This window comes from Sceloporus undulatus, chromosome 8 (genome assembly GCF_019175285.1).
Source record: "Sceloporus undulatus isolate JIND9_A2432 ecotype Alabama chromosome 8, SceUnd_v1.1, whole genome shotgun sequence".
Classification (NCBI taxonomy): Eukaryota; Metazoa; Chordata; class Lepidosauria; order Squamata; family Phrynosomatidae; genus Sceloporus; species Sceloporus undulatus.
The window spans coordinates 28,140,842-28,167,917 of record NC_056529.1 but is presented as its reverse complement, the minus strand read 5'-3'; the positions used below and the strand labels follow the sequence as shown (position 1 = coordinate 28,167,917).

At 39.9% G+C, this 27,076-nt stretch overlaps 1 protein-coding gene across 1 annotated transcript in view; it reads left to right on the top strand.

The window, feature by feature from the left end:
• SMURF1 (SMAD specific E3 ubiquitin protein ligase 1) overlaps positions 1-27,076 on the top strand; it is a 41,952-nt gene that overhangs the window by 9,354 nt on the left and 5,522 nt on the right. Inside the window, exons 3-16 of the mRNA XM_042437823.1 lie at positions 11,787-11,825; positions 13,056-13,164; positions 13,946-14,079; positions 14,212-14,277; positions 16,233-16,308; positions 16,427-16,671; positions 17,974-18,058; positions 18,298-18,444; positions 19,440-19,641; positions 20,528-20,631; positions 22,539-22,653; positions 24,335-24,513; positions 25,013-25,150; positions 26,023-26,143. Coding sequence (XP_042293757.1) covers positions 11,787-11,825; positions 13,056-13,164; positions 13,946-14,079; positions 14,212-14,277; positions 16,233-16,308; positions 16,427-16,671; positions 17,974-18,058; positions 18,298-18,444; positions 19,440-19,641; positions 20,528-20,631; positions 22,539-22,653; positions 24,335-24,513; positions 25,013-25,150; positions 26,023-26,143 — 1,760 coding nt within the window. The remainder of the gene's footprint in view (positions 1-11,786; positions 11,826-13,055; positions 13,165-13,945; positions 14,080-14,211; positions 14,278-16,232; positions 16,309-16,426; positions 16,672-17,973; positions 18,059-18,297; positions 18,445-19,439; positions 19,642-20,527; positions 20,632-22,538; positions 22,654-24,334; positions 24,514-25,012; positions 25,151-26,022; positions 26,144-27,076) is intronic.

The window sequence follows — 27,076 nt, the reverse complement described above, 5'->3', positions numbered from 1 at the left end:
TTCCAGCTGTGGCTGGAGTCACATAAAAACGAGCATCTCCATTCCTGGAGAGATACAGTTGAGTGCTGAAATAACTTTGGCACTGACACTTTACCTTCTGATACCCTTGTGTACTCTTTGCATGACTTTAGGGCAGAAGGTGCTGAGAAGATAGCCAGAAGCCCTGCTTACTACACACTGTGACTGCTTTACTAAAAACAGACCCAGCTTGAACTGTTTTGGAAGCAGTGTGTAGAGCGATCTTGTAGCACCTTTGAGACTAACTGACAGAAAGGCCTTGGCAGCATGAGCCTTTCGTAGACTAAAGTCTACTTCCTCAGATGCATTTGGTTGTTTTGAAAGCACTAGAAGCCCAAACCCTTGTATTTCCAGTGTATTCAAAGTTGTGACGTACCAAAAGGGGAAAGTTTAAGGTGTTGGTGGCAGACTGGGCTTAGTCTCTCTATTTACACCTCAGATTGCTTTGTCACTCTGATTCTGTGCATCACGTGGAAAGTGAAATGCATTACTGATTGTTGGTTTCAAAAAGGAAAAGAAAGAAAGTGGTTTTAATTATAAAACATTGAGCAAGGGCTTTTATCTGTAACCTTGAACCTGTAATGCCTTTCTTTAGATCCACTTAGTCTATATGGATGCTTGTGTCCCATTGCTGCGAATTACAGCTTTCAGTAAGCTGCAAGCGTTAAACATGCAAAATATTTTTGGCCGGTGAAATTGAATGTGGAATCTGAGTTATGCATGCCAGTGGGAGGAAGAACATGGTTCTCATACATGGAGGGTTTTATTATGCAAGCAGTTAGCATTTAAAGCAACTTTGTTTTAAAAAAGAACATGTTCCATAGATCTTTCCTCAGACTGACATGGTTTATTGAACAACAAAGGAGTTGCTTCCAGGCACTTGAAGAAAGTGAATAATTAACACGGATTTCTCTAGTTGCACTTGAAATAAAGATTCAGTCGGGAGTTGCTTTTCCATTCTCGGTAATGGTAAAAAAGAAGCCCACTACAATTACCTGTCTGGTTACAAAAACTGGGTTTCTCTGTAAGCATCTCATGTGTTTCTTCACTGCCTTAAGCCTATTGCACTCTGAAGATAATGGTTTCAAAGGGGGCTCTGTCTTAACTGGGGGAAAGGCTAGTAACTTGCCTGACTGGGCTATCTTGTTTTGTTTTAGTGCTCTGGAAAGAATAAAGACTCTGGGCAGGGTAGTCAGACACTGTCACGTAGTTCATGGACAAAGATTGCGCATGAATAGGACAGAGTACACAGAAGAACAGAGCTGGGGAAAAGTTCAGTTGCCCAGTCCTTCAAGCGTTTCAAAGTGGTGCCTAAGAACATTGCTTGTTTATTTTTGTCTATATCAAGTCCTGTTGCCTAATTATTTCAGTCTGGATCGTAGGAATTGGAAAGGGAAACTTATGCAAGCCCCACCCAAGGAGACGTAAATACTGTTTCTGTGATGTTGGATCTACGTGAAGGTGAGGATAGCAGTACAGAGATAAGTTATTTCTTCAGAAGATGCAGGGACATTTCCTATATCCCTACTTCACACTCTCCTGTCCCTTATATCTTACTCATCAGCGTTACTTCTATTGTTTAGTGTTACCCCATGGAGACCTGGTGGCACAGCAGTTAAATGTCGATCCTTCAGCCACAAGGTTGTGAGTTTGATCCCAGGGCTCCAAGGTTGACTCAGCCTTCCATCCTTTCGTAAGTCGGTAAAATGAGCACCTTGGGGGCAATTGGCTTACAGATTGTAAACCCCTTAGACAGTGTTGAGTTCACTGATAAGCGGTGTAGAAACGTAGATGCTATTGCTATTCAGCTACAATCCTGTACACATTAACAAGGAGTAAGGTCAACTGAACTCTGTAGGTCTTATCTATGCATAGGATTGGGCAGATGGCATGTTGTGAGACCATTTTTTGTTTGCAAAACTTGCTAAGTTCCATTTGCAGTGGAAATGAAGCAGGACTTGAATTTCTTTGAAGCTTGTCTGCCCAGCATGTCATTTTACACTGTTTGACCTCATAATAGCAATTCTCTTTATTGATATAGGCCAGTCATATCATGTGATAGGAGTTTTGCATTGACATCTTTATAGCATTTTGACATATACTTTGTTTGCTGGGTTTTAGGTATCCAGTAAGCGTAGTTCTTGGCTGGCTGGGGAATGCTTGCAATCTCCTGTCAACTTTTATAGTTTTGGTAGAAGGGCAAAAATGCCGGTTTAGAAGGTGCCAAATTCAGCCTCTTGGCATCTTTAGTTAAAGGATTGTGTAGCAAGCGACGCTGAAGGCTTCTGATCAAGATCTTGGAGAACTGCTCTGATAACAGGAGACAGTCCTAGGCTACATGAACACATCGCCTGATCTGCTAGAAGGCAGCTTCTGATGTTCCTAATCTGAAATGTGAAATTGTGTGTCCTCTGTATGTGTTTGGAAGAAGTTGAAAGTGCATTTGCAACTAAAGCAATAAATGAAATGTAACAAGATCCTGCTTTGTTTTTGTTTTCTAAATTTGTGCAGCGCCAATAGTGTCCACGGCATTTCTTGGTATCAGCAGAAGACAGACCTCCATCCTGAAGACTTGTGCAAACTAAATTTAGATATGTGGAAGCAAAATAAGCTGCATGTGGAGTTTCAGTTCGGGATAAGGTCTGAGTTGTTAATTCATAGAAGGGGTGGGAATTATGTTCCCTGCAGGCCATGTGTGTTCTTTGAGGAGGCCCCATGCGGTCCTTGGGCACATGGAGCCCCCCCGATCTCCTGTTTTGTTTTGGTTTTGGTTTTAAAAATCTTCTGGGGGAGATTTCTCAGGTCTAGTAGAAGAGGTCTCATCTTTCTTTTTTGTCATCACCTTCGCTGTCCACCTTAGATTGGTCACTCCAAGTATTGCAATGATTATATGCTCCATGGAGCATATAATCATTGCAATACTTGGAGTGACCAATCTAAAGTGGACAGCGAAGGTGTCTCGCTTCACCTATGCTTCCCACATTCCATGTTCCTGTAATATGTGTTATGCAGCTTTGGACTTTCCTTTCACCTCTGAGCATATCAGCAACAGAATGTCCTTTTGCCTTGAGTCCAGTTGCATCATTAGTCACAGCACTACTCACTGTTGTCCTCTGCTGTAGCCTAGTAATGCATGGAGTGCCATCCGACATGGGATTTTTACATCTTTTTGCACTATCATTTCGTTTTGAATTGTCTCATCATAGTGTTTTTGTGGTAAAAGTTACTCAAAAGGGCTTTACCATGACTCTTCTGGGCAGTACTAAGAATTGTCAGCTATGGAGGAACAACTATTAGACCGATGGTGATATTTACAAAGACTGCATTTCTTAAAGAAACCGTTTTATGTATAATGTGACTTGCTTTAGTTTCCGTAGCTTGATAGTATTCTACACTAGCCTAGAAGTTTTGAGCTACAGCCTACAGTGCTTACCATTCTAATGGCCAGGATTTTGGGGAGAGTTGATCCTAGATCAGTGGTTTGCAGCCTATGGGAACCCTTAGGGTTCTGCATGTACTTCCCAGCTGCTCTGTGGCCACTCCAGGAAAAGGAAAGAAATAAAAATGGAATGTAAAGAATAAGAAACAACAAGCAGAATCAAAATAAGAAGACTAGAAACTTAGGGTAGGCCTCTTAGGGGCTCCACCATAGAAATGGATTTGAAAAAGGGCTCAGTGAGTCAAAAAGGTTGGGAGCCCCTGTCCTAGATAGTTGATGGTTACAGTTTCTGACATATGACTGCTGATAACTTCTCGGCCTGAGTCTGTTTTGCAGCCAGAATTGGACTTCATGTGATGTTTGCATGAAGTCCAATTTGGGGAGATCTTTTAAAGAAAACAACAAAATGTTTAGCACAGGTTTTCTGTTGATGGAGTGTTTCAGATATTGGAGTTTGAGAGAGAGCACATACCTAGCTTTTCAGAACATTGGATAGGGAAGGGTAGCATGGCAGACCAAATACATGAGAGAGAGAAGAAGAATCTCAAGTGCTAACTACTAGGTATGTAAAAAGTATTACAAAGCAGAGAATAAAAGGCAGAGTTAGAGCTGTGGCCTCCTCTGCAGGATCACATTTGTGACATTTCTTTAATTGGTTTCTAAGTAAGACATTATGGCGGTAAACACAATTTTGGAATTACAAGGTTTTATGCAGGTTATCCTTTTGCTTGCCGGTTTTACTGGGAGGGACAAAAATCCTGCACAAACAATTCTCTACTTCATAGTCCTTTTTTACATATTGTAGTAGTGGGCACTTGAGATTTTTGCCTGTAGTTGCAAACTTATCTGTTGAAGAAATAATGCCCAGGAATATATCTGTGTCCTTAACAGAGGTATACTTATATACAGTATCCTTAAACTAATTTATGTAATTAACTAAACCTTCAACAGAGGGAACCTTCTTTTTCTTACTTCCAATAAGAACAAATCTCTGGAAAAGCACATGAACACCAAACAGAAATGAATGCTATTGCTGTTAGAGAAGATTGCTGTAGCAAGTAGGTAAGGTTTTCTGAATAGACGTCACACAAGTTCATTTGGATGAGAAGCAATTATTTATCGGCTTAATCTCAGGCCAGTGTGCCATGGGATTTAATGCAGCATATGTCAGGCTGATTCTGCTTTCTCCACATTTAATGGTTTTGGAGAAGTGTCTCTGACTTCTACACCGTGCCTTTTCGGCTTTTGTCCCTGTTCATTTGTAACCGCCACTTCAAATTATGCAGCACTGCTATTTGGAAAATAGGGTTTTGGTTTTTTTTTACCATTGGTACACCGAAATAGCATTGGGGATATAGTTTTTGTTGCGAATAGTAGTGCCAGAAAAGATTTTCCCTCCTAAATAGGTCACCGATGATCCCAGAGTTTGGGGAATTGCATGTTATACAGATCTGAAAGCCATTAAAGGAAGTTTTGATGCACTGAGATAGCTTTAGCTGAGATTAAGCAGAGAGAGTCATCGGGTGAACTAAAAATAAACATTTCTTGAAATGCAATGCAGGAATACCACAAGTAAGAGGCGTCTTAAGGTGGAAGAGTAGAAAGATGATCAAAGACAACTCTGAAATGTCTTCCAATGGTTTGCTCTTATTGAAAATAAGAAGAATGAGCTTCCCTCTGTTGAAGGTTTAGTTAATTTCATACATTACTTTAAGGCTACAGGTATACCTCAGTAAAGGACATAGATACACTCCTGGACATTACTTTTTCACAGATAATTTTGGTATTAGAGGTAAAAATAATACAGAGAGGATAGGGAGAAGTTCCTACATTGCAAAAAAGAAGAACAGATCGACACATTTCAACAAACCTTTTAGCCAAAGTCAATACGCACATGTGGAATGAAAAATTCAGGTGAGATATGCCTTGCATAGTAAATAAAAACATTTTGAATCTTCCAAAGACCACCTGAAGGCTTCTTTTCTTTCCCCAGCCTCCACCCTTGCAATGATTTCAACTTTGGTGCAACAATTCTTAAGCAGTAACTTATCCAGATAGGAATTTGAGTGTTGTCTGTATGCAGTACAATGAAGCCCCAGGTATCTTTTTGGAGGGATACAGCTAATCTTAAGACTAACACAGAAGGGGACTTCAATGGTTTGGTTGGCTGCGGGTTAAAAGGGCAGATCTGAAACCATATTCTTGACATTCTTCCAGGTTTGTTTTAAAAATCTATGACCTGTTGTGTTACCAGTTGTTGAGCTGCAACTCCCATCAGCCCTAGCCAGTATGACCTAGAACAGCTTGCCTCAGTGATGTAAATACTTCAATAAACTATATTTACCAGTATACAGATGTATGCGCACATTTGTGCTTATTTAGCCTTTGGATTGCTTGCAGGAAAGCATACTGTCCCATTTGAAAGTACATCTATGCTTGGTGGTGTAAAGTGGATCCTTTCTGCGAGTGGCGATTTACAAGTTTCCTTTCAAATCCCCTAAGGATGCTGCATGGGTTGGCCTCCCTTCTCTCTTCCCATGGCTCCAGACAGCCACTTCCTTCGTATGCATTTAACTGTATGAGTGATTTTCATACTTCCTTCTTGGTCTCTGAGTCTGCTGTGGAAGCATTATGTATTGCAACGGTGCTTTGAGTCCCTTTGTGGCACGCAGTTACTCCAAAAGAGTTCTGACCACTTTGGGCTGACTGGAGAGTACATGCCATATTTTCCTGTGTTATTGCAGAGAAGCTCTTCCCATTACTAATAATCTTACTGAAAAATATAAAATAATCTCTACCAAACAAATTTTCAAGGAACCTGGGGGGGACGGACTAGTAACTAGATAGTCCTCTTCACTTTTTCCAGGAATGAATTGGTGGGGAGACCACAGAGTTGCTTGTTAAACATTTGCTGCCTTGTAGGAGACCACCTCTGAGAAAAGAGAGCTGAATTTGGCTCTAAGCTGCCTCATTTTGTTCTCAGGTTCTTATAGATCTTGTTAAGCTTCAGACTTGAACTGTGGGGATTTGTATTTTTTTTAAAGACATGGGTTTTTGAAAGTACCAAGACTTTCCTGCCAGTTGCTGTGACTGCAGAAACTAGTCTGGTCAGTTTTTGTTAGCGGTCATTGCATGCTGTGACCGAGTGCTATACTCTTTTTGATCCCATATACCCTTTCCAAACCTGTCTCTATTTCCTCATTGGTGACAAGGAATTCAGAGTTGTTTGTGCAGGTCAGGCAAGTTCTCAGAGAGCTGGTCGATATTAGTCCTAATAGAAGTGTCCCAAAATTTCTCTAGGGTTGTCTCTCATCCCAGATAGTCGTTTAGTTCTCTCTTCTTCTATTGTATTGTCAGTTCTTTTTGCCATCACTGGGAAAAAATCACAGCTACCCATTTCTTTTCCCAGTAGGAACGGATGCTTGGCCAAGGACTTATCCAATGGAAGTGAAATGCTACTTGATTTCTGCATTCCTCCCTTTCATGTTTAATAGTTCTCCACTTCACACTATGATGAGGCAACCATGCATTGGGACATGTGCAGACTTACTATACATATTCCTCTGGAGTCTAGAAGTCTAGAATGTAGACTGATGTGAACACACAGCAAACTGCATTTGCTGTGGCACACAGACACTTAAAGGTATGGACAGCGATGCCAAACAGTTTCTCAAGTCTTGGTGAGGAGAGTGCTTTCTTTATCAGGCTGGATGGCACTTGATACAAACAGGTTATGTTACATAAAATAAGGTACTGTTTCCTTCTCTACCCCATTTTTAAACGATTACCTTAGAGAATCAAGCTTCGTAATATTATCTTCTAGAGAATTTATATACTTCTTGGTTATTCCTGCTGGAAGACGCAACTATACGTCGATTCAGTCACAGTGAGCTTCGGTTTGAACTTGAAGAAAGGAATTAACAGTACTGATGTGACTGTACCACAGTCAGGTCTCATTAGTCAAGCTAACATTTCTGTGCCTTGACATTTCTGCCAAAGATATGCTATTTCTGTAAAATGGTGTGTATGCGTATGGACATGTGTGCCAAATTGCATGTTCTTCAGAAAAATATTGTTTTGTATTATTTGAATGCGGTCTGGTAACTAGGGCAAAAGCTTCTCTCTTTTTTTTTGTAGCTGGTTGAAGGATGAGCTAGACATGATGGCACCAGGCCTATTTATATAAAGGTCAGCTCCAACCATATATTAATCGCGTGGGGATGATAAATAACTAGATGATAAGTTGGCTCTCTATGGACAACCATCTTAGAAACTTGTGACAGAATTATACAATTTTTCTAGGTGGGAGTAATCCAAGACAACCTCCAAAATAGGAATTTTGCAACTATGTGGATGCATGCCTTCAGGTCCCTTGTTGACGCATAGCAACCCCATGCATTTCACAGTTTTCTAAGGCAAGGAATGCTCAGAGGTGGTTTTGCCAGTCCTTTCCTCTCAATGATATTCCTCTGAAGGGCACCTTGTATTCTTTGGTGATTTCCCATCCTTGTACTGCTGCCTTTAGGGTATTTAAGCTCTGGTTTTAAACTAGCAAAGTACCAAGACACATTTGTTTTGCTGAAATAGACTAACAGCGGAAAATAGGAAAGACTTGGAACGGTTACTAAAGAAAGTCAAGGAAGGAAGTCCAATGACAGCTGAATATTGAGAAAACAAAAATAATGACCGCAGATGATTTACATAACTTTAAAGTAGATGACGAAGATGTTGAAATAGTTCAGGATTTTCCATATCTTGGCTAAGTCATTAACTAGAATGAAGAATGCAGTCAATAAATCAGAGGAGGAAAAAACCTAGCAGTTGGAAGGGCAGATATGAAGGAACTAGACAAGATCCTAAATTGTAAAGACATACCATTGAATACACTGTACAGTACTAAAGTTAGGGTTGTCCATGCTATTATAAATCTATTTTCTAGGTACAGTTGTGAAAGCTGGGCAGTGAGGAAAACTGATAGGAAGAATATCAACTCATTTGAAATGCTGTACTGGAGAACATGTTCTGCAGATACTGTGAACTTCTAAAAAGACAAATAAATGGGACCAATTAAGGATCCTTCATCTATAGTGGTTCAAGGTCTATTTAAACACGTTCTGCAAGACAGTCTATTGCTGTCCAAGGAGCTCTGTTCACTAGCAAATAGCTCTTACCATTAAGACGTTTCACCTAATGATTACCTGAAATGCTTCCCTGCAATTTCCACCCATCAGTTCTGGTTATGTTCTGCGGAGCAGTGCAAAACCAACCTGCTCCATTCCTCTACATGGCAGTCTCATATTTGAGGACTGTCATCGTGTCTCCTTTTAATCTTTTCTTCTCCAAATTAAGCATTCCAGATCTTCCACTAATTCCCAAAGGAAGTGGTTTTGAGACCTTTCATCATCCTAGATGTGCTGCTATTTTCCCATGTCTTTCTTAAATATGCTGCTCATAACAGGACATAACACTCCACGGGTGATCTAGACAATGCAGAATGTAATAAGTAAATAAATATTATTATTATTATTATTATTATTATTATTATTATTATTATTATTGGAGTAATTACATTTGGTGATCTGGATATTAGGTTTCTGTTCAGTGTAGCCTAAATGCATCTGAGGAAGTAGACTGAAGTCCACGAAAGCTCATGCTGCCAACTTCTTTCTTTAGTTAGTCTCAAAGGTGCTACAAGATCTCGCTGCATAGTTAAAACTGGATGTGTCGCCTCATCAGCATGTTCACAGTTTTTGTATTTCTGTTGTTATTCACACACACACAACCTGCTCATTCATTGCTATAAAGGTCTGTCCCAAGGAACTTCACTCCATGCATCTGATGAAGTAGACTTGGTCTGTGAAATCTTGTGCTACCAGCTCCTTTCTCTCAGTGAGTCTCGAAAGTGCTACAGAATCCCTTTGCCTCCTGTGCCAGACTAAGATGGCTGTGCATTTACGTACTGAATGCCAAGGTTATGGAGATAGCCAGTTCCAGCGATGTACTTTGCTATCCAGGGCTAGTACAGCTGGGAAACCTTTCGTTGTGCAAAACAAAAAACAACTGCTTCAGAAAATTTCCTAACCTCCTAAGGCATGTTTTTGGGGGTGCGAAGGGGAACTGCAGGTGGGAGGATGGGGCACGGATTCTGGTGGAGGCAATGTAATTTAGCAGAACTGCACATTTCTTTCCGAGCTTAAAAGAACAGTAATAATAATAATAGAATTAAAAACGGACAAACAATAGATAAAGCAAGTAAGTCAATCATGAAATCACACCTTACTTTTTCTGGATCATATTCGAACAGTATTATATTACCTGCCATTGCCCTGCCTAGAGTTGCCAGGTGAAAAATAGGACTGAACTCCTCCTGGGCAGAAGACCGGATTTCAGCCAATGGAGACTGTGTGACAAGCAACACCTGCAGAAATGGCCTTTTCCGCACTGCTACAGAAGCTCGAGCTCATATTTCACCTGGCAACCCTAGTCTCACCCTTTCATTTCACTAATGGCCTTATTCTTTTGAACAGAACACAAATTCTTTATATAAATACAAAAATACTTTAAACAGACACTGTGTGTAATACCGGCTGTTGTATAAATTTACTTGGGCTTTATTTTAGGGGTGAAACTGCCAGTGTCTGTAATCCCATGAATAAAGAGTCAGTGTTTGGGTAAAGCATGACACTTACTAAGATAAAGCAGAACAGAAACAGAGTGGGTTTTATTAATGTTGACGTTCATAGCTGCTCTTTCTCAAGAAACAGTTATCTCTCCATATTTGAGCCTTTGACTTTTGCGGATTTGATTATTTGCGGTTTTGATTCATATGTTCTCTCTAGGAATCCAGCGCAACTCTGCCAGAGGTTGACCATAGAGTTGTGGTGGAGAACCTAGAAGCTCCTACTGAAAACACTTCTCTAGGCACTTGTGGGCCCTCCAGCATGAGTCTAGGATCAACCTCTGGCAGATGTTGACCATAGAGTCGCACTGGAGGACCTGGAGAATCCTAGAGAGGTGTTTTCCATCAGTAAAAAGAATAATGTACATTTCATGCTTTTTGTTATGTGAATTTCAGTTTATCCTACACTAGTACTCCGATACGAATATGTCATCCAGCTATAGACTGCTGATATTTTTAGTAACATGTATTGCTGCTGTCCCTGTTTTTAATATCTCACAGAAAATGCGCCAGTATTAAGTCTTCACTTGGGCAATATGGGAGCTACCTTTCCAGCAGCAGTTCTGTCGCAGGCATGGAAATCTAATTAAATCTCTCAAGTTGAAACAACAGAGGCATGAATATTAAACTGTTTTGACATACAGAGAGAGATGTCTCATAATACACAAACACAGAGCCTTTTGACCAGGGGTAGGCAACCTGCGGCCCGCGGGCCGGATGTGGCTCGGCAAGGCCTTGGGACCGGCCCCAGCCCAGTCCTGCCACCGATTGCCGCCGGGGCCTTTGGGGGGCGATTGTCTGTAGAAGCCTAAGAAACATGCATTTATCTTAACATTTTTTTAAAAATCAGCAAATTTTTTCACGTGTCCTCCATTTTTTGTTTAAAAAGTGCCCTCCATTTGAAAATTTTGTCCTACATTTGTCTTGGTTTATTTATTTATTTATTTATTTTAAAATTACTTAATTATTTATTTTTTGGCTTTGGCCCCCCAGTTGTCTGAGGGACAGCTACCCGGCCCCCGGCTCAAAAGGGTTGCCTACCCCTGCTTTTGACGAATGCAGTCTTAGGACCATTCTGTATTGACATGCATTCTGGTTTGAAAGGAGCGGTTGCCATCGTATTCCATCCACACACAAAAAAGGATGCAAATTCAGGAAAGGAACATGATACAACTTTGCTGGAGCTCTTCCCAAAGCATATTTTGAATTTTCAGTGTCATGTTTCTTTTTCATGGAAAGAAAATAACTGTTCTTCCCAGTAGATAAAAAGGTCGGGTGACCGTCCTCTTTGCATGCCTACATTCTCAAGTGATTTAACACTTCTCTAGGAATCCCTAGGTCCTCCAACACAACTATGGCCAACATCTTCCAGAGGTTGATCATTCCAGCCCTACCTGGAGATGTCTGGCATTCCCTGGTGATCTCTCATCCAGGTACTGACCAGGTCTATCCCTGCCTAGCTTCAGAAATCAGACAAGACTGGGTGTGTTCAGGGTGTCTGTTTAGTCTCCTGGTTCTAATCCCATTGGATCTTTTTCTTAGCTTCTACAAATTGTGAATTTGAGTTGCATTGTGTAAGAGAAGCCTTCTCCCTCCTTTGGGGGAAATATGGGTGGAATTCAATAACTTACTTCTATTTGTTTTTTGCAGTGCTTTGTGCCAAGAACCTTGCAAAAAAAGATTTCTTCAGTAAGTAATTGGCAAATGTCTATACATTTTTTCATGTTTGTTTTCCCTGCGCTCTGCATATTTAAGCTATTATACTGATGTTAGCCCTTTCCTTGTATGTCTCTTCGGAGGGCATTTCAGGATAATTTCTCAGGAGTCAAGAGCTGTCTGCAGTTTCTGTTGTGCAAATTCTGTGGCAGCAGGCTGTGCCTACCCTCAGCCCCCACCCAGCGAACCACTTAAAACCCCATCTCAGCTCTGACAACCATGGGCAAGGAAATTTTCGTCCCTTCTTGCTTCTCATCCTGCTAAATCAGGAATGGCGCTGTACCCCACGGTAAATAATCTGTCCTTTGTGACATGGTAATATCAGCTCATAGTGGATTAACATGAGAATCAGCTTGCATTTTGAAGTGCAGAAGGTCAAGCAGGCTCTTTTCACGGAGAAGCTTGATGCGACAGACTGAAAACCCGTGCGCCAGAGAATTGGAAATAGGGCCTGAACCGAAACAAGCCAAGCCATCTCCTGGGATTGTTTACCTAGTATACCTGCTAGCAAATTCTTCTTGGTTATGGACAAAAGCCTTTCATTGTAGGGTTTAGGAGGGATGCTCTATTCTAAAGAGCTTTTAAAACCCTCAACATAACTGGTGTTAGTACTCTCTCCTTTTTTGACGGTAAGAAGCAGAACAGGCTGTAGGTAACCTGAGCAGAAATTTCAGCTTGGCTCAGGATGGATAATGCACATCTCTGTGTGCTCTTCCTTTCTTCTTCTGGTCTTTCTCTTTTTCTTTCTCATTGTTTTTTTCTTCTTCTCTGTGGCCATGGTGATCCTCCAGCCTTTCCATCTCCTTCCGTCTCTTACATATCAGGCAGGAGAATTCCCTTCTCCCATCCTTCTCTTAACATTTGGAAAAGCTTTGGGTTCTGCAGAGGAGTTAGTATCAAGTAATGTGGGATGTTGGTTTCCCAGGTCTGCCTCTAGTTTTTTCTCTAGCATAGATTAGAGATGCCTATAGTCTACAACCTGTATTTAGGCTTAAATAAACTCCATTTTGAAAAAATAAATATTCCCTAAATGCACCCTCCCAGAGTCTCTGCAGTATCAATGCTAACTGTCAGGTGTCTGGGTTTCACAGCCTTGGGACCTTCGCACCTACCCACGCATTCATTTTTGTTATTCTAAATCGTTCCTCATGAAATGGTTGCAGGAATGTATGTGGTGATCCTGTCCGTCTTTATTCTCTGCAGGGCTTCCTGACCCGTTTGCAAAGGTGGTGGTGGATGGATCTGGCCAGTGCCACTCAACTGACACTGTGAAGAACACGTTAGATCCCAAATGGAACCAGCATTATGACTTGTAAGTCACCTCTTCTGCAAAGGGTTGCCCAGAAAGGGGAGACTCTCTTTACTAAAAGAAGCCTTATTTTAAAAAATAGGACTTTTTCGCATTTAACCCCAATGTCTTTTTAAAAATCTACTGTTGGTTTATTTTAAATGTTTTGTATCCTGCCTTTTTTGATTGGAAACATTTAGAGGGCTTACAACAAAAGAAAAAAATAAAACTGTATATTTGTAAGCAAGTAGGCATTGTTGATCGCAAAAGATGGTTTGCTTGAGATATGTCTTTGTGAGAATTCTTCAGTGACCACATAGGAAACAAACCCTCTTTGTGAATGAAGTAGTATCTGGTGTTAACATGCAATGTTAATTATCCACTTTGCAGACATGATTATTATTCTGGGATCCTTAAGCACTTTTAAGTACCTTTGAATCCATGAGGCTGCTTGTGTGTAGTTTTGGAACTTGTCCATATAGTCTAAACTTGATGTATCTAGTAAGGCTAAAGTGCTGTGCATTGGGAGAGTAACTCAGAATTTATGAAAGGAGACAGCATCTTTTTACCCTAATGAGCGCCGCGCTCCGTAGTTTGTAATAAGGTTGCCTGTAATTAACAAGAGCTGGTACATTATCAGTTTAACATGCTGTGTAAAATTACAGTGATCTAATGATTAATTACATGTTGCTATATTTGATAAAACTGCAGCGTGACCAAAGTATTATTAAAATGAGCCCTGCTTTTGTGAATGTAAATGTTGTACCACAGCAAATTAAGTATCTTTCTCAAACTATCATTCTAGATACGTTGGGAAGTCAGATTCTATCACCATCAGTGTCTGGAACCATAAGAAGATTCACAAAAAACAGGGAGCTGGCTTCCTGGGGTGTGTCCGACTCCTTTCCAATGCTATCAGCAGGCTAAAAGATACTGGATGTAAGCATGTCATTACTCACCAGAGGTTTGCTATGATTGGCAGTACTTTGAGTCTGAGTACTGAATGTGGATTGCTAGTTAAGAACATTCTTGGGTCAAGTTTCTTTATTTTCCCCTATTGTTCATTTACAGACCAGCGTTTGGATCTATGCAAACTCAACCCCACAGATACTGATGCAGTGCGAGGCCAAATAGTGGGTAAGAAGAAATCGTTTCTGTCTACATGGATCTCAACAAACACAATAGCTATTTCCTTCAGCTCTTTGGCTTCAGAGAGGAACTCAGGTTCAAAAATGTCTGAGAAGAGTTTTATGTCAGCCTGCTGTGAAGATTATTTGACAGGACTAGAAACATTGGGTATAAATGGGACGTGGATGGATCAGTGTGTTTTGCGCTCATTCGTTGATAAGTCACTTCTATTCTGTTTTTTTAAAATCTAATATTTTATAAAATGTACACTTTTATATACATTTTACCAAAAATATTAATGTTATTCATTTGGAGCAGTAGAGGACTGTATCAAATTTGGAGACAAGCATAAACCAAAGGGTAACTGCTTGCTATTCCATGTAATTAATCTAGGAAATGGAAATAGATCTGGTTCATGCAGGCTGAACATCACCCCAAGTGTCCCTGGAAATTATAGGGAAACAGTTTAACTAAGCTAAACATAAAGAAAAACTTCCTAGTGGTTGTTTGGAAGTAAAACAGACTCAGGGGGTGGTGGGTTCTTCACTGAAGGTATTTAAACAGAGTCTGGGTGACCATCTGTCGAGTGCTGTAGTTGTATTACAGGTTTTACATTTAATTATCTGAGCAGACTTTTGATTTACCTGTCCTCTAAGATCCCTTCTTTCCTTGCAGTGCTGTTTCTAACTACCCAGTTCCACATGTGATTGCCTAACAATGATTTGGGATTATAGGTTGGCATATGCTGAGTATGTAATGAGGTGCCAGTTAACAGTTTCTGGGCAAGCTTGAGGATACTTCTGTTACCCTGTGAACTTTAATGGGGACCTCAGAGCACCTTTCCCATGTGAACACCTGCCTTTGTTGTGCGCTCTTGTTTGGTGCTGCATATATCCAACCTACTTTAATGATAATAAAGTTCTCTCACTCTGAAGTTGACTTCTATATCAGGTGAGCAAGACTGGCTCATTAACAGATTTAGAAAGCAAAGCAGAAGTTTTTAGCTTTCTCACAATGACCCTAGACCTCTAAAAATGTAAATGTAGGGTTCAGCTGTAAGTACAAAACTGTGGACTGGGTACTGATTTTTAGGTTGAGTCGGCTGAAACTATTCAAGCTCCTTTCATTTTGTAGCACATAAATTTTGGAGAAAAGAGGATTGGCCTCCAGCTCTGCTCTAGATGCTCACTGGGGTTGCTTTTGCTTAACCATGATACGGTTTTCACAAGGCCTTTTTGAACTTATGCTGCTGGATTGTATTTGGATCAACATATTCAACCTTCAGTGGTGTGTTGTTCCATCATACTGTCTGGAGAACATGTTTGCAAGGCATTGGATGTGAGAACTGGAGTAAGAAATGCACTGTACGCTACCCCCCCCCCAATGCATTCCATAATATGATGCCATCTAGTGGCAAATATTTCGTGTTTTGAGTTGTGAGAGAACATTGGAAGTACCTGTTCCCACAGATTATGTTTTTTATGTATTCAGCCTTACATGTTCTCATTTCTTGATTTTAGTGCTATTTGTTATTTATACATTAAGGGCAAGTTTTGAATAGCAGGCTTGGTATGCTCTTTCAAGTACTGGCATACTTTTTTCTTTTGGATTCTTTCTCTCTTTTGTCATCAGTCAATAAATCTTTAGTCAGAATGTAAAGAAAAATATGCATATAATCATCATCGTCAGCAGCAGCTAACCCTGCCAAAAATAATTAAACCCTCTACCTTCATAAGAAGGAAAAATCCTAACAGTATATGTGGGTGATTGCCAGGAATTCGGGGGGAAAACCCTTTTCATTCTGTATGGATGATAGCCAGTTATTCGGCTGTGTATTTTAAAGGTGTAGTAGTGCTTGTCAGATTAAACTGCACAGGGAGGCGATGTTCATTTAGGCTTTGGTAGGCATTTGCCACTTGTGTTGTCTTGAGTTTTAATTTTGACCTTCCTTTTCCTCATTGCAGTCAGCTTGCAGACACGGGACAGGATAGGCACAGGAGGCTCTGTTGTCGACTGCAGAGGGCTGTTAGAGAATGAAGGGTAGGTATGCCATTTTTTGTGACTGCATGGTCATGTTTTCTTATTCCTACTCTAAATTAACATTTCACTAGGTTTATATAATACATTTTTTTAACTGTGTGAGCATCCCTACTTTCAGCACGGTTTATGAAGACTCAGGACCTGGAAGGCCACTGAGCTGTTACATGGAGGAGCCAGCGCCATACACAGACAGCACAGGTGCTGCTGGAGGAGGAAACTGTAGGTTTGTGGAATCCCCGAGTCAGGACCAGACGTTACAGGTGCAACGATTGCGGACTCCTGATGTGAGAGGCCATGTGCAGACTCCCCAGAATAGGTCGCATGGTCATCAGTCACCATCACCTGACCTGCCTGAAGGTTATGGTAAGGCTGTGTTTATCCTGCTGCCCTCTCATTGTTTATTAAACCAAAGACAAAACCAGACCAAGGGGACATATGTACTGTTTGCACATTTTGGTCCTCTCAGATGTTTTGGATTCCCAACTTGCAGACGTCCTGGCCATTACGGCTGATGTGTTTCTGGGAGTCTAAAGTCCAAAGAAACTGGAGCATCAAATGTAGAGAACTACTGTATGCATTGAAGTGTCACAGTAGTATACTTTTGAATTTCCCTCCTTGCATGGTTGTTGTCCAGTGTTTAAATCCATCCTGTTTTTCACTGGAAGCTTGCCTGGTTTTTCTTGGTAGTTATAAGCTTCTCTTTTAAACATATTTGTTGTTTGTTTATACATAAGTTTCTTTGTTTTGTTTTTCCTTTTCTCTCTTGGGTGAAGTAAATGGGTAGATTTGATGATATAGCCTGTAGTCAGTAAGGATGTGGTCTCAGTGCTGCCTTGGGTCCCATGTTGGGAGGAAGGCAGGATATTACCTAACCTACTTTCTCTTCTCACCTGTTAGCAAATAGGCACTTTCTGTATTGGAGTGCCAAGGTATTTGCTGGGAATGGTGCAGGGAAAGGGGAGTGTTTGATACATTCCAAAAACAAATGAGAACATCTCAATAATGTTAATAACCCAAAACACAATTGAAAATGCTTAAATAATATATCCAAATGCACCTCTCCTGCCAAAATTTGCTTTTTATAATCAACTCGGCATGAAACCAAATGATAGAGCAATGATGTGATAATTATCTGAGAATCCCCTAGAAAAAGCATGATATATAAGAAGCTGGACAATCAAATGTTAAGTATAATGGTTCAGCTAAAGCCTTTGGAAATAATTCATCCAGTACACAAAATGTCTGTCTGAATTGTCTAGAGCTGGTATAAGTGAAGTGAGCTGGAATAATGAGCAGCTATAGTTAGTGTATTGGTAATACTTCTGGCTATTTTGAAACCTTTGAGATTTGAGCATGTGGCATATAAAAAGGAGTAAGCTGTTTTCATGGAAGTGTAAGCTTTGCAGAGAGTCTGATGCAATTCTCCTTGGTATTACAATTCACTCTATTTGTAACTAGGGTACAAGTAAGTATATATAATGGAGGAAACTATAAAGAGCAACTTAAAGCTTTACTAGCCGCCTCTCGATTGCCACTGACAGAGAGGCGGGATATAAAGAAATAAGTTTTAATATATATTTATTTATTGTTTAGTTACTGGTATATTGTTTGTGTGACGATTTCTTTTTTATTTTCACTGAAATCTCTTTTCTTCCCCTCCTGTAGAACAAAGGACAACAGTACAGGGACAAGTTTACTTTTTACACACACAAACTGGTGTTAGCACATGGCATGACCCTAGAATACCAAGGTATGTACATGTACCTCTGTGTCAGTCTAAGATCATCTGGGTTTTGGCATATAAATGAATGATAGTGCTTCTGTTTCCAGATACTAATGGACTTTTAGAAAACATCCTTCTAGCTCTCATGCTTGGGAGAAGGAGGGTTCCATCTATAAACCCTTTACTCCCAACTTGCTCCACTCAAATGTAGTGTTGGTGCAGAGCTCAAAAGCATGTCATGATTGTTTCTCTTCTGCTTTTCATAGAGACCTTAACAGTGTGAATTGTGATGAACTTGGACCTCTGCCGCCAGGCTGGGAAGTCAGAAGTACAGTGTCAGGAAGAATATATTTTGTAGATCATAATAACAGAACCACACAGTTCACGGACCCAAGACTACATCACATCATGAAGTAAGAAAACAGTGAATTGGTGTGATAAAGACATTTCATTGTATTCTGTTTTTTACCTGAAGGGCTTTTTTAACAGCTTATTTCTGTTGAGCATGTGTGCATATGAACACTTATGGTTTGATAAAGAGTCAAAATCTGCTTCTTGCACAATAGAGTACGGTTTGGGCATTTTTTTTTTGAGTTGCGCAAAGTATTGCAAGAGGCTAGCTGTATTTAGATTTTCAAGCCACAAAAGGGGCTTGCTTTTAAAGCAAGAAGCCTTCCATTATTTGCCTGGCCAAGAGGTGAAGAGCAGTAGCCATAGAACAATATCCAAAGTAAAGGGGTGTGTAAATCATTTTGAAACATAATTTTGCCTGTCTTCATGAATATGAATTAAGTTTTTGACAAGACAAATTTAATTAAGGTGCTTTATGGGTGTTTTGTGCAACAGCTAACATGGCTTAATATCTGTATTCCCCGGTCTTACTATACTTCTAGATCAGTGGTTCTCAAACTTGCCAGAATTCCTTATTGTTGGGCAAACTTGATAGGTCTTTTGGGAGTTGAAGTCTAAAACATCTGGAGGATCAAAGTTAGGAATCATTACTTTAGATCAGAGATTCCTAACCTTTTTGACTCACCGAGCCATTATTTCTATCTAAGAGGCCTACCCTATGTCTTACAAGTTAACGGTGTTTAGGAGTATATATAAGAATATATTCTTATTCTTTAATTTCATTCATTTTTTATTTCTTTCATTTTCCTGGAGCAACCGTGGGGCATCTGGGAAGTGCATGCAGAATCCTAAGGGCTCCCCAGAGCATAGGTTGGGAGCCCCTGCTTTAGATGAGCATCATCAGTTTGTGTGTAATTTCTTGAAAGTCTGTTTAAACTTGGTTCTTAAGTGTGGTTGTCAAGAAACCAAGCTTCTTTCCCTGTGTATATTGACCACACCACTGTGGCATCATGACTTTTGAGAGTAACATTTCCCTCCTTTTTTGCCCCTCCACAAGTCACCAATGCCAACTAAAAGAACCCAACCAGCCTTTGCCAGTGCCGAATGAGGGGTCGTTAGAGGACAATGAGGAGTTGCCAGCCCAGAGATACGAGCGAGATTTGGTACAAAAGCTAAAGATACTTAGGCACGAACTTTCTCTCCAGCAACCTCAAGCTGGTCATTGCCGCATTGAAGTATCAAGGGAAGAAATATTTGAGGTATGTAGATTTGTGTTGGAGATAACATGGAGTTAATGCCTTCCAGTGCTTATGTGGAATGGATCTAAATTTCTGCAGATGCTTGTCTTAAAATAAACATAGCCCCCATGGGGCCTAATATTTCAGAAAGCTAACATGCAATTTAGACCCAAACTAGAAATGAAGCGCTATTCACTTCCAAGCTTGTAGCTTCCTTGTTTTTTGTTTATTTATGTTATCCTTTCCCATTAAGGTCACAAAGTAATGGTGATAACCTTTCAGCAGCCTCTCCCCTCCAGATACGTTGTCACCAGCCAGCAGATTTGAGGAGGCTTATCTAAACACAGACTATCAATTGAAATAGTGTATCAGTATTATTAGTGTGTGCCAAATTTAATTGCTGGACTAACTGTTGAGAGTTTTTCCTCCTTGGTTGTTCTTTGATTTCTTTGCTGGCTTTCATTTTGATCTATTAGTGTAGTGCTTTATTTCTTCTTTTCCTTTTGCATGTTCCATATCCTACATTTTCATTAATTTTTGAATACTGGATTTTTTTGTTCCCAGTAGAGCAGGAATGTGCAAACTGTAGCCTTCCATATGTTTTTATCTGCAGTTTCCATCATATGTGGAAAGACTTTTTTTTTTAATTGTTGTAGGGGCTATGCGAGCTTAAATGTATTATATAAAATCTGCTGAAGCCCATTAGACAAATCCTAAAATTAACCTAACATCATTTGAGGTTAATATGAGGGGGGAAAAACACACCTGCTAATAAGCCTCTATAAGGGAGATTAGTCATTTGAGGAACACTTACTATCCTGAAGGGTTATGGCCTGAGTAATAGTACAGGAATGACCCTTTTTAGATAAGGTGAAAGTTAAGTTATTTCTGCTTCTTTATATTATAGGAATCATACCGCCAGATCATGAAGATGAGGCCAAAAGATTTGAAGAAGAGATTGATGGTCAAGTTTCGGGGAGAAGAAGGCTTGGATTATGGTGGAGTGGCAAGGTAGAAGCCAGTTTTTAAATTGATGCATATTGGGCAAAGATTGCCGATACCAATTGAGATAAATTTGTTACTTTGCCATCTTATAACGAATGCATGCATTAGGATGTAGTGCTAGGCCATAGTTTAGTGCTGCAAGAGTGAGTTTATGCAAGTGCCAGGCTTGTGCACTGGAAGGAAAATGGGAGTGCCTAAGATTTTCACTTGCAGCCAAACCCTGAAGTATGATCAGCATAGAATGGGGACACCAAGAGCGGGAAGGCAGCCCTTGAGATTCTCATATAGAAGAGTGAGTTACAAGAACTTTTCATTAATAATAATGGAGGAAATGAACAAAATACTGAAACATTTGAATTTCCCAGAGCACAAGCAGAACGGAGATTATATGGACTTGGAACATGTCTGTACGTCTGTTTACATTAGGGATTTGTGGCCTTGAAAGTTTATACATCAGGTGTGGGAATTTTGCAGTCCTCCAAATGTTGAACTGCAACCCCCGGAAGTCCTAGCCAGCATATTTAGTAATGCGAAGTGCTGGGAGATGCAGTTCAAAAACATCCAGAGGATTACATAGTTTCCATTTCTGTTGCTCATTTTGTCTGTGCTAGTTGGCTCTCGCCATTTAAACATAGGAAAGTTATTTTGAAAATGGCATTGAGTTTCATTCCACCATAAAATTAAATGCTTTGTGGCATTGCATTCAGAACAGATCGGTATACAGGCAGTCATTTTCTTCCTCTCCCCACCCTTAATCAGACTTCTTTTTAGCTTTTAGAAATAACACCTGAAAACCAGCATATAAAAATATGTGCCACAATAAACCTGTTCACCTTTAAGGTGCTGTAGAATTTTTAGTCTGCTGCAGCAAAGACAACAAACATAATTAGTCATCTGAACTGTTTGAGGTCCATAACTTGCTCTGGTTGTTTCGGAGGATATTTTTCTAATCTCCTGTCCCATCTATCTTGGTCCTTGAGGTGTATTGCACATCTCCCAGTAATAGGTCTGTGTTTAGTTTTGGGATCCTCTTGTAATACTCACTTCCTTGCCTCTGAGCTATCATTTCCTGGGTTTGGCAGCTTTTTCAAGGGCTCAGGGTGTCGGTGACTAAAATCACACTGAGTAAGACTTTTTTTTGTCTAACTCCACTGATATGTTCCCTAATCTAAAATTCTCTAGACAAAATTCTTGTCGTCTGGGAGCGTTTCCCTTTTGACCGCTCCCTTGTCATCACTGGCATGTTGCAAGAGTTTCTTTATCTTGTCTGCACTTTAACACTGTCTAGACAGTTGCTGAATCCGCTAGCATGGCTTAGCCAAATGTCTCCTGTTTAGCTTCAGCGGGATCCACATTGTGCAATTAAGCTGCTTTACAATCTCAGGTTAAGAACTCACAATGTACCACTATTACCTTCACACGAAAGTCACCAAGTTCTTTCAGAAACTAGCTTCCTGTAAAAAGTATTTATGCCTGCTGTTTAGCTCTTCCTTTTTTTATAATAGCATTAGCAAGAAGAAAAAATATGGATAAAGCGAAACCCAGAATTAGATCAAGTCATCTTAAAAAGTGCCTTGTAGTGTCTAACAGTGCATTAACAGTTCATCACTTGATAATGAAGAGTGACCCAATTTCTGTATGCTGTCATTGCACTGGGTTCTGAACCAAAGAGTTTTGTGCAAGAAGTGTGTGCTTGTACTTATTCTCCCAATAGAGGCTAATCAAAGGAGTAATACTGTCTTAATTTGCTTCCATTTATCTTGTTAAGTCTGGAGACATTTGTTTTTCTTTGAGGTTGTCTATCCTTGGTGAATAAAAGATTCCTGCTTTTAACGGGTGCCAGCTTTAGTCTTCCTCCAAGGTTTCTTTTGAACCTACACTGAAAAACACAAACCTTGTCTCTTTTTTGGCAGGGAGTGGTTATACCTATTGTGCCATGAAATGTTGAACCCTTATTATGGACTCTTCCAGTACTCTACAGATAACATTTACATGCTGCAGATAAATCCAGACTCCTCTATCAATCCTGTAAGTATTAGAAAACCTGAGCATTCATGTATTTTGCTTGTGATACATATTAGGTAAAAACTGCATCTTGGAAATCTTGGTAATGATGTAGATCAGGATTCTAAGAGCAGCTGAACTAATTCTATGATGCTTCGAATTTGGATTTCTCAAACAGCATCTTCCCTCCTCCAATGCTATATCAAAAATCCTTTTTGGAATGGGAAAGTTTCAGAAGCAGGTTGAGAGATAACACAGTGTTCCCATTCAGAAAGAGATGGGAAGTCACAATATTCTGTGTGTGTGTGTGTGCTGACAATGCATACAAACTGTTGGGTACATCTAAGTTTATTTTTGGATCCCAGCTATAAGAATTGTCCAGATATTTAAAAGGTATACACAGTATACAGCAAGGCCAGGCTCTTACTGACTCTCAGCCACCCTGGCCTAATCTGCTATTTGCACATTTGGTTTCACAATGCATGTGGAGCCAGTTCACTGCATGAGAAAGGGATGACATGATCCCATTTTTCCCTGACATGCATCACTTGAAGCCAAATGTGAGGTCTGAGCTTTCCCAAGTTTGTTAGCCTTTCTGTATATTATGCGACTCTGTCCATTTCTGTTTTCCAGTTGACCTCAAACAAAACTGTGAAGGTAAGTATACCTAACATGTCTGAGGACATTAAAGCATCAACTCCTTGTAATAGATTAATGTGTAGAGACTCATCTTTCGCAGTTGTGGAATAATTATGACTCTTCCTGTTAATTACCTTTTCAGTTCCACACTAAATGCGCATTGCATCACTTTTAGAACCAACCACTGCATCTTAACTAAAAGAAAATTCTTTACAGAACTGACTACTGTAGCAGCCTTTTTCAAAACATATTTACTTGTTCAAAAGCTACATTATTTTTTAAACTAACAAAGTTCAGAATGGTGCTTGGTGAGGGTTTATTGCCCTAGAAAGCAATCATTTCTCTGAAAAAGGGTTGGCAAAGCACACAGCTGTTTCACTCACCATTATCTTACAAGACTAAGGACATTTGGCCAAGTATTAATGAGGATGATTGCTGTGACATTATATAGCCTAAAAGCAACTTTGTTTCAGTTTGCTGATCTCATGTAACAAAAAATGTGCCCTCCATCCCAAAATGGGAAGTACCAGAGATTCAAGGAACTCCCAAAGTCTGGAGAGAGACTAAATATTTTAGAGACAGGTCTAGGAAAACCAAAATGATAGTAATAATCACCAGCACAAAATCCTTTCCAAGCAGCATCTGATCAAAGTGTTGATTTAGTTTTAACTTGCTGTATCAGCCTAGGATGTCATACCTGGATCTAGCTTCTGCAGATCAGATTTTAACATGAATTGCCAAGTAAGTGGCTAAACCTATGGTGGCTTCAAACCTGAAATTGAAGGTGGTATTGAGATACTTCATTATAGATCAGAAACATATTTCCAACTTGTTCTTAGCTCAGCTACCAGTGAGAGCCTATATGTATGATGATACTGTGTATTCAGTATCTCCAATATTTAATTTGATATGAGTGAATGAATTTTTCATCCAGAGGTCTTGCGCAGATTAAGTAAAATGTCCACTGAACTAAGACATGTCTAAACGCATACGTCTTAACCACAAGATGTCAGCATTGGGCTTTTGTTGTAGAGATTGAGTCTTGGTCTTTTGGCATTTCTTGCAGGATCATCTATCTTACTTCCACTTTGTTGGTCGGATAATGGGTCTGGCTGTGTTCCATGGGCACTACATCAACGGGGGCTTCACCGTTCCTTTCTACAAGCAGCTTCTGGGCAAACCCATCCAATTATCTGATCTGGAATCTGTTGACCCAGAGCTACACAAGAGTTTGGTTTGGATTTTGTGAGTACTTGACTATAAACATGAAAATCTGTGTTTGAGTGTGACTGAAGGGAAGCAAAACACTTAGTGGCTATCTGGAATCCAGGTCCAAGCTACTGGTCTTTTTGTAATCCCTTCAACACATCTTTAAGCATGCAGCAGAATTAATGTCATTGTTAATAAAGGGGAAGGAGCAAAACATCTGAAATTCAACAGAGATTTACATGAGTCGTGACAACACAGTAACAAAATATGAAATACTGTAGAGTATTTCTTCCCCAACAGAATAAAAAAATCGGTTTAGCAACAGACATGTCTAATAAAATACATCTGAGTCGTTGAGGGCCCAGATATACAAATCATGCATTATTTAACGTGCATAAAAAGATCTTTCCCTGGTGCCCAGTCCTATTAGGCAGCTTCTCAGTTACATGATGTCAAAATATTTAATTAAGAACTTTGTTGGGTGTGTCCTGGTAGATGCAAAAATGACTTGTATTCTTTGGATTGTTATTGGCAGAGAGAACGACATCACTCCAGTTTTGGACCATACTTTCTGTGTAGAGCACAATGCTTTTGGCAGGATTCTACAGCATGAGCTCAAACCAAATGGAAGGAACGTTTCAGTTACAGAAGAGAACAAGAAAGAATATGTCAGGTATCACTTGCAAAAAAACCCCCCATTTCCCTCTCTGACAATAATAACAATGTGATAGTCGGTGCAGTCTCTCTCCTCTTAGATCACCTGTCATTGAGAACCTTGAAGTTCTGCCTTGCCACTGTGGAGATTAATGTTATCCAGTCATCTGGATAAATAAAATGGTTTGGAATCTAGTTCTTAGGATAGTACTATAATTACTTAAGAAGTGCTACCTTGAGAGCCAGAGTGCTGTAGGTTTGATTGTTGGATTGGGACACTTGGAGACCAGTGTTCAAATCCCTACTCAGCCATAAAAAGCTACTCTATGACTTTGGACAAGTCATACCTTCTCAGCCTCAGAGGAAGACAATGGCAAACCAAAACAAATCTTGCCAAGAAAACCCTGTGATAGAGTTGCCTTAGAGTTGCCGTGAGTCAAAAACTACTTGAAGGCACAAAACAACACAAAGACATGCTACTTTTACTACACTGGAAGACTGAAAAACCAGAAGTAATTTGAATAGTGTTTTTGGAAAAAAGACTTTTCAGTTTTGTATTTGCCACTGCTCCACCCTTTGACTTCTGCTTTCTCAACTATAGCCTTTACTCCCAACAAGCATATGTTTCTCATACTAACACTGAATTTGGAACTTGTCACCCAGAGCCCCGATAGCTTTACCCATATCAACCTCTTGTGGATGATGGGAATTAACAGCATGATCTGGGCCTACATGGCATTGTTTCACTCTAAAAAATTACATACTCCATTGCATTGATCCAGTGGTGTTGGGGATGGGATGGGATGGGAATGTATTGCTTCTTGTGTGGTTCTTTGAATTTTATTTCTTTTTATACAGTAGTGACCACAGTTTTGCTTCCCCCAATCCCAGGTTGTATGTTAACTGGCGGTTCATGAGAGGAATTGAGGCCCAGTTCTTGGCTCTTCAGAAAGGTTTTAATGAACTTATTCCTCAACACCTACTGAAGCCTTTTGACCAAAAGGAGCTTGAGGTACCAATCATATCATTTAGATTTTCATTTGTTTATTCATGTGGCCAATAAAAGTGAAACTATACTTTGTAAAAACCTTTTCCTCATTTTCATACTTTGGCAGATATTATTATTATTATTATTATTATTATTATTATTATTATTATTATTATTATTAACCTTTATTTATAAAGCCCTCCCTTCCGGCCACCATCTTAGGGAGAGAGAGAGAGAGAGGCAGGCAAGCTCCAACTGCCTGCCTCAAAGACGAAAATGCCCTCCCTTCAGCCACCATCTTGAGGGAGAGAGAGGCCTGTTATGTTTTATTTTGACTTTGTTTTGTACTTCCTGTTGTACACCGCTTTGATCTAATTTGGAAAAGCGGTATATAAATAAACATTATTATTATTATTATTAAATTTACACAGCGCTGTACATACAATCTTTTAGTTAGACGGTTCCCTGCCCTCAGGCTTACAATCTAAGAAGACATGACACAAAAGGAGAAGGGAGTGGTGGTGGGAAATGGGATCAGGTCCAGCAGTTCTCCACCTCCGAGGCCTGGACCAAATTCTGCCTGGAACTGTTAGACTGCATTAAGCATGCATTTTGCTTCTCACTAATGGTAAAGAACACTATCTTTGTTAGGATGTTGGGTTTGATATATAAATAAGTAATATGTATAAGAAAGAAACTGAAGCTTAGGGCAGTTTCTTGAACCTTGAGAGAAGTTGTCTATTGATGACTTTTGAACACTGCTTTCTTTGGCTGATGGAGGAAAGAATAAATGAAAACAAGAAAGAACTTGAAGCATACTCTTTCCATGTGAGTGTTGTGCAAAGTAAATAGAGAGTTGCACTTTTGTAGGTATTCCTGAGCAGAGCTGAGATAAATTCTTTTTGAACTATAATTCCCAGAATCCATTGGCTTTGCTGGCTGGGAGATTCTGAGAGT